At 38.5% G+C, this 8149-nt stretch overlaps 1 protein-coding gene across 1 annotated transcript; it reads right to left on the minus strand.

Moving 5' to 3' along the window:
- Positions 1-4878: 4878 nt before the first annotated feature.
- Positions 4879-6522, minus strand: LOC131619032 (uncharacterized). Its single transcript, XM_058890176.1, has one exon. It carries the CDS (start codon positions 6520-6522, stop codon positions 4879-4881), a length of 1644 nt encoding a protein of 547 aa, XP_058746159.1.
- Positions 6523-8149: the final 1627 nt, after the last annotated feature.

Raw genomic sequence — 8149 nt, forward strand, 5'->3', positions numbered from 1 at the left:
CACATGCTAAACCTAAAAGAAACAAACGGCCTATCCTCTCAAACGTGTATTCTCTCTGCTCTCTCTGTAATTTCGCGAAAAAACAAAAGCAATATCAACGTTTTTTTTTTTTCTCTCTCGCGATTCTCTCGTTTTGGATCATTCATGGATGAATATAGTACATCAGCAACCAAACACATTAAACCCTTATCCCCAAATCAATCCCTAAAGCCCAGTGACTTTTACTATGAATTTTGGTTACAGATTGCATGGAAATCAAAGCGGTGATGGAAATAAAAGATTAAAGATAAATGGGAAAGAGAGAAACTAAATTGACAATAATAACTACCTCCTTCGATAATTTTCAGCGACGAATTTGCTCAGGTATTCGAATCTCACCCTCTTCTTTTGCGTTATGTTTCTTCTTCTTTTCGGCAAAATTCTTCTGTTTCTGATTTCTGAAATCTTCGTGTGTGTTGTGCGTAATGCTTCTGAGCGTGAGTTGTTTGAGGTTGAAGGACTGATATGAAGTTGAGTGGTGGTGAGGTTAGGTTATGGAGGCGGTTCGGTTTATATTGCTGTGTTTATGAGTGAGGTTGCATGATTGAAGGTTGAGGAGGATTTGAGTGGTTGTTTGATTATGGTGGGTTGAGTTTATGAAAGTATGAGGCTGAAGGAATGAGGCTGAGCTCGTTTCAGTTCTGAAGGTGAATGTGGTGGTTTCAGCTCTAAGGAATTTTCAGCCCTTTGTGATTCGTCTCCCCCTTTGTTGTGCTGATTGTTGTTGTTTATATAGTGTATAGGATTAGGGTTTGGATGAGAACTTAAGATGAAAAATGGGGGGAAAACCCGGAGAGCATTTGAATACTTTGGGTGCTCTGTTAAGTTGCTTTTACTTGATGCAGGTTTTGTGAGGCTATTTTGGTGTAATTTTTGGACAGATTGGAGCAGCTATAGTGCAGGGTCAGCAAAGATGCAGGCTATGCAGGCGGCTGGTATAGAGTGGTGAAGAGGTGGAGCAGCAACTGCAGTTTTTGGACTATTTGGTTTGTTGGTACAGAGCTGAAGATGCTTCAACATCACTTGTTTTTTTTTTTTATTTTGATTTATACAGTGACTGTAAAATGTAATTAATAAAAATTCTGTTTTTTTTTTCTCCTAAGTTTACAAGATGATGATGAGTGCTACTGTTTTAGAAATGCAAACAAATGGATTTTTGATATTTAGTGTGAACATGCATTTTAAATAAATCCTACTATATCTTATTATTTAATTAATCAGAAATTATTTAACAATTCTAAATGTTATTTTTAATTACCAACTAATTAATTTAGAAAAAATGATGAAAGATGCTAAATTTAATGAAAATATGCAAAACTTAAAATGATTTACTAATTGAAATGATGAGAAACTAATTGCAAATTTCATGCTAATTTGAAATTTAAAATGCAATGTGCGTAATCGAAACTTATTTTGGATGCAATCGAATTGATCGATACTAATGCAAATGAATCAGATGAAAAAAACTTAGGTCAAAATTTAGGGTGCGACAGATGCCCCTATTTAATTATCTTTAGCCAGATAGCTCGAAGGACTTTGATCTTCGGGATATCAAAGGCGAAAGGTAATTAAATACTAAGTGACCTGAATTTTGGCCCTTGATGCGATGAAATGTCATGAATGCATGGGTGCATGAAGTCTTGTTGAGGATATGAAGATGAAAAGTAAATTGTGGGGATCATGAAATGATCGCGTCAAGCAGTTCCAATGAGAATACTTATTGGGGAAAGGCAATGGTGCCAAAAATCTCTCTCAACCAATGAGTTGATTTGATTAAAAACAAGGAAACGGCCAACATCAACAAATGAGTTAATGAAGGTGAACAAAGAAATAATTATCAACTAATGAGTTGATTACAGAAGAACTGACTGATACTAACGTACGGGCTGATGAAATTTGACACATCGTCCACAACCAATGAGTTGAGTACGACTTAAAACAGATAGACTCCAACATCAACCAATGAGTTAATGTATGTAAACAACAATTCGTTATCAACCAATGAGTTGACTTTAAAAAACATAACTGACATCAACCAATGAGCTGATGAAAGTCGACACGTCGTCCACAACCAATGAGTTGAGTACGATTTAAAACAGATAGACGCCAACAACAACCAATGAGTTAATGTAGGTAAACAACAGTTCGTTATCAACCAATGAGTTGACTTTAAAAGACATAACTGACATCAACCAATGAGCTGATGAAAGTCGACACATCGTCCACAACCAATGAGTTGAGTACGATTTAAAACAGATAAACGCCAACATCAACCAATGAGTTAATGTAGGTAAACAACAATTCTTTATCAACCAATGAGTTGACTTTAAAAGACATAACTAACATCAACCAATGAACTGATGAAAGTCGACACATCGTCCACAACCAATGAGTTGAGTACGATTTTAAAATAGGAAGACACCAACATCAACCAATGAGCTAATGCAGGTAAACAACAATTCGGTATCAACCAATGAGTTGACTTTAAAAGACATAACTAACATCAACCAATGAGTTGATGAAAGTCGACACGTCGTCCTCAACCAATGAGTTGAGTGCGATCAGAACAGAAATAAAGTTGCCATCAACCAATGAGCTGATGAGGGTATGAAGAAATTGATTTCAACCAATGAGTTGATTTGAGTTAAACGGAAAATGAAAGACCAACCACAACCAATGAGTTGAAGAGGTAAATGATAAATTTCAACCGATGGGCTGACAACAAGAGAAGGATTATTCTCAACCAATGGGTTGATTCTAATGACAAGAGAATTGACGATTGATTTTAACCAATGGGTTGACTCAAGTTAACAGGAAGATAATGATCCCCTATGCATCCTTTGTGCTGATGTATGAGACATTTTTATTTTTATTTTCTTTTGTGCAAATTGATGCACATGATGCATATGACAATTGATCAATGCAGGTAATGAATTTACTGGATGGGTCCCAATGGGCAGTGAATTTTTGGGTATCCATGGTGGACCAGGCTTGTATTTCAATGGAAAAGACATAGCAAGATTGAAATTTTGATTTGACGTTGTGGGAGGTTGCCCCATGAATGATATGCATGATTGATGAATGCATGCTATGAATGAAATTTGTGGTTGGAGTATTTGAAGGGATGCCTTAGTGGAGGGCAATGATTTTTTTGTGAAGTGGAGAAGGTTTCTTGGTAGAAGGTTTACACAAGCATAATTCCCGACACCAGTTCTTAGTTTGAGGAGGGCTACTTGATATGACATAGTCTGCTTGGACGGTTTGAAGGAAAGGTCTTGGTCTTGATTTGCCCTAGAATGCTGAGTCCATGGAGAAACTTGCTTCAATGAAATTTGGATTCAAATTGATGATCCTGATATGAAATGCCCAGTCCTTGGGAACTTGGAGATGAATTGTCCCAGTGAAGGACTTCTGAAGTGATGTGACCTTGATGGTGCCACTTTTAGGCTCTTTGAATGATTTCATTGTTGGAACTTCCTTGGTGGAAAGTGCTGATTTGCAGATGAAACTATTCAATTCAAAATGGTAATTTTAATGCGACGTGCATGCGAGTTTTGAAAACAAATCATTTATTGAAATGAAACTGTGGTATTCGATGAATAAATCCCGATGAGGATGCAATGGAATTTTGAAATTGAAGATGTTAAAGATGATGTGATAACGTGGTATCAAATAAATGATTAGCAAATATTCAGGAGTCAGGTTAACGCAACCTTGCTTTAGTATGCTTTCAGAAGAAACCTTGCTTCAATTAGGACTTTTGAAGGTTATAACGTGGTCAGGTTCACGGTTTAAGAAACAAAGGATATAAGCTCAAAAATTTTATTTTTAACCCACCCATTCTTCGTGATGTACTCCAGTCCTAAGTTCAGTTAACTCTTACAAGTATTCGACTTCCAAGAGAATTTGCAGACGATGTTTGAGAACCAATGAGTTATGAGGTGGCAGTCACCTATTCTTCGTTGAAAGTCACACAAGTTTGTTCTTGTTTTTGACAATGATCTCTTGATCTCTTCTTTTTTTTTTTTGACTTTTGTATTCCTAATTTTTGCCTAAGTCTCCTTTTTAGGTTTTGACTTAGCAGAATTTTCTTTGATTTTGGAACAACTTGTGTGACAATTGTTCAATGATATGAGAATTTGAGATTTGTGACTGCCTTATTGATGTTCCAAGGGAAACGACTGTCGTAAGCTTTGAATTTTCACTACTACTTCGACATTGTGTACGAAGAGAGGATGCGGTTGAACCTTTGGTCGGGAATGGTTCCCATGAAATGATTCTCTTGGAAATCAGATGCATTAGTCATTTTAACTGAACAACTACCCTGCCCCAGGTTTTTTATTAAGGGCTCAAATTTCGTGCAAAAAGAATACACCTACTTCTAAGGCTCAAAGGGGTTAACGAGGGATTATCATCCTTATATCTCCAGTGTTTGGGGATTTGAAAGAAAGCCTGTACATCATCAACAAAGTTTCGTTTGAAAGCACACTGATGCAAATTGGGTATTTGTTTATCATCATCCTCCCTGGAACCTTGCTTAGACAGAAAGCTGATAAAGAGAGTGAAGTGGAAAAGCAAAATATTTTTTTTGAATTTTGATTTTGTGTAAGTGATATATAATTAAAGCAAGAAAAACACATTATGATTGATTCAAAACAAATGCAATGCTCATTTCATTAAAATTACGATTAAGGATTACAGAATTCAAAAGCAACAAAGCACAATACAAACAAGGAAAAATTAACAAATGAAATGACAGAGGCCTAGTAACTATCAGCAGCAAGGATGAGCTTTCCCGTCTGATATCTGGCTTTAGGATAATCCCTTGTGTCTCGGCCCTCAATGGGGTAGGGGATTAGTGACCACATTTGGATTAATATCTCGGAAGGTGAGCATCTTGCTTTCGATCAGATCTTGAACCTTCTCCTTCAGAACCCAACAGTCTTCAATGGAATGACCAACTACTCCACTATGAAAAGCACATTTAGCATTAGGATTATATCCTTTGGAGAACGGTGGAGTTGGAGCTTTAGTTGGCCTAGGAGCTATCAACGACTTATGGATTAGTGCAGGCCACAATTCAGTGTAAGTCATTGGAATTGGGTCGATGCGGCGAGGCTCCTTTGGCGGATCCTTCTGGGGCCTATTCTGATTCTGCTGCCTATTCTGATTTTGTTGAGAATTCTGAGGAGCACTTCGTGAAGCATTCTGATGAGAAGCGTTCCATGGTTGTTGATGCGATGGCATTGGGAAGTACGGTTGTTGATGTTGAGCAGCTGCAACATGTGGATACTGATAGTAAGGCATGAATGGTGCTTGTGGATAAGTTGGAACTTGGTAAGGTTGTGGATTTTGAGTTTCTTCACCACTAGTCACAACAGCATTAGTTTCTCCTTCTTTCTTCCTCTGGAAGTTTCCAGGAAATCTCTTTGCTTGGTTGTTGTTGGATGATTCAGCAGCATTGACAATCTTGCCATTTTTCAAACCTTCTTCGACCCTTTCTCCAATGGTGACCAGGTCAGCAAAGCTAGAAGAGACACTTCCAATCATTTTCTCATAGAAGACTGGCTTCAAGGTATCCATAAACATACTAGTAAGCTCTTTTTCAGCAAGAGGAGGTTCGACTTGAGCAGCTAGCTCTCTCCAGCGTTGGGCATACACTTTGAAAGTTTCTCTATCTCTCATGGTCATAGTCTGAAGTTGTCTGCGATCAAGGGCTAAGTCCATGTTGTACTTGTATTGTTTCAGGAAAGCTTCGCCTAAGTCTCTCCATGTTTGGATATGCTCCCTCTTCAAACTCATGTACCATTTCAGAGAAGCTCCAGCCAAGCTATCTTGAAAGATGTGAACGAGCAATTTGTCATTGTTGGCATAAGCGGCCATCTTGCGAAAGTACATAGTCAGATGATCTTTAGGACAAGTATGCCCCTTGTACTTTTCGAATTCAGGGACTTTGAACTTTGCAGGTACAGTCAAGTCAGAAACCAGGCAGAGGTTCATGGTATCAAATCCAAAAATGTCATTTCCTTCAACGGCTTTCAACCTTTTCTCGAGGACATTGTACTTTTCTTTCACTTCCTCCACCTCGTGGTTGTGTTCTGGATCGCCACGTTCGGAATCATCAACATGATAGACAAAAGGAGGATTGTTGAAAGTAGGTTGAACAGTAGTGTGAACAATCGGTGACTGTTCAGCGACGACCGGTATTGGTGCAATTTGTTGCGCAGAAAGTCCTACTCCCAAAGTATTCGCGAATGGGGGAGTATAACCAGGTGGTAAACCAAATTCTGGCCAGGTAGAAGGTGGCCTCTGAACGGGAATGGGATCCTCAACAGCTTCGGAGACTTCAGCTACGACAGTTCTTTGGGGTTCAGCATCCCTAGCTATTAGCACTTGCATCATCTCAGTGAGCTTGGTGATGCTTCCCTTCAATTCGTCGATTTCCATCCTAACTTCCATGTTGTGTTGCTCTTGGTCAGCCATTCTTTTTCGAGAAACACTACGCGTCTGATAAGGATGTCGGGGAATCAGCTTGCCTTGTTAAACTGTTGGAGGAATAGATGTATGAGTACTGGATTGAGATGCAAATGAATGCAGATGCATGATGATTTTTTTGTTTTTAATGCAAGAATCAATGCAATGTCATATCATGTATGATTCACAAGTAATGGGCTTTCAATCAATTGGATACAGAAAAATTCAATTTATTTGGCACACAGTGGCTCACCACAGGATAGTTCTAAGGTTTTTTGACAAGGTTCTAGACGCGGTTCTCAGAGTTACAAACTTCTTTCGAAAACTCAGTCGTCTAGTAAATAACTTACCACCCAACTGTGTTTTCAAACGAAGTCTATTCTGAGTGTGGTTTTCGCACATACCCACAGTAATAGTTACGTTACGCAGGTTGGGTGCGAAACCACCATTTCCTAAAAGTCATGGTTTCAGGGTCTTTCTAAAAGGTCCCTAGAGTTAACGATCCGAATTGAAAACATCATCGCTCGAGTAAATAACTTGCTCAACCAAAGACATCTTCTCAAAGGACCTACTCTAGGCGGGGTATTAGTATCTCCTACTTGACACTACGTCAAGCAAGTTTAATACTAAACCACCATCTTATCTTATGTGTTTCTTGAGCTCGGGCGTAGAGCTTTGTCCATAAAGTGCCAATAATAAAAAGATTCTAACCATGATGATAAGAAATCAAACAATGATATAATAAAGGCAATAAAGAAGCAAGTAAATAAATGAAAACAACATCACAAGAAAAATTAAATTAGGGTTGACTCTCTTTTAAATCCCCAGCAGAGTCGCCAGCTGTCGCGGGTCAAAAAATCATCGCCACGAAATTGTATCGAACAGAGTCGCCACCAAATTTTATTTATTCCAATGGGAATGGGAAAATATTGATAAAACCCACAAATGAAATGAAATGGACAAAGATGGTCTTCGCAACCAAATTTGGGTTCGGGAGTCGGTTAAGTAAGGGGAAGGTATTAGCACCCCTTACCTCCATCGTACTCGATGGGACCCATTTAGTTAATCTTGTGATCGATTGTTAGCTTATTATCTACTTGCGTTCTTTATTAATATATGGACAAGAAATAGACGGGATTTGGGTTTTTTATTATTGAGCTCGCCAAGACATTTGAGTCTTGTGCCTACGTATTCCCAATGGGGAAAGTCAGAGCGTTCGTAGTTCGAGGCTACGAAATTATATACTTTTTTTTTATTGGTGTGCTCGCCAAGACATTCGAGTCTTATGCCTACATATCTTCAATGGAAGAATCAGAGCGATTGTAGTTCTAAAGGAACTACGAATTTGTTTATTGATTTTGATGGGTCTAATCGCACTTGGGCGGGAAGACGAGTTTCTGAATGTGGTTCGCACTTGGGCGAGATTTGCATTGGGCAAAGAAAAGATGAGTTTGAAATGGGTGTTTTATGAAAAAGTGGAATTCGAGCATTCAAACAATGGCTTAACGGCCATCGCCTAAAATACTTGAAAGAGCAATAGCTAAATTGAGCTTGATGAATGGGGTACAAGCATTCAAACAAAGGCTTAACGGCCATCGCCTAAATGCTTGAAAGAGCAACTTGTACAAGTACGTAC

Source organism: Vicia villosa, linkage group LG7 (genome assembly GCF_029867415.1).
Source record: "Vicia villosa cultivar HV-30 ecotype Madison, WI linkage group LG7, Vvil1.0, whole genome shotgun sequence".
In the NCBI taxonomy this organism is placed as follows: domain Eukaryota; kingdom Viridiplantae; phylum Streptophyta; class Magnoliopsida; order Fabales; family Fabaceae; genus Vicia; species Vicia villosa.

Bases quoted from the DNA above. Each gene is read 5' to 3' on its own strand.
- LOC131619032 (XM_058890176.1), bottom strand. From the start codon at position 6,522: ATGGCTGACCAAGAGCAACACAACATGGAAGTTAGGATGGAAATCGAC.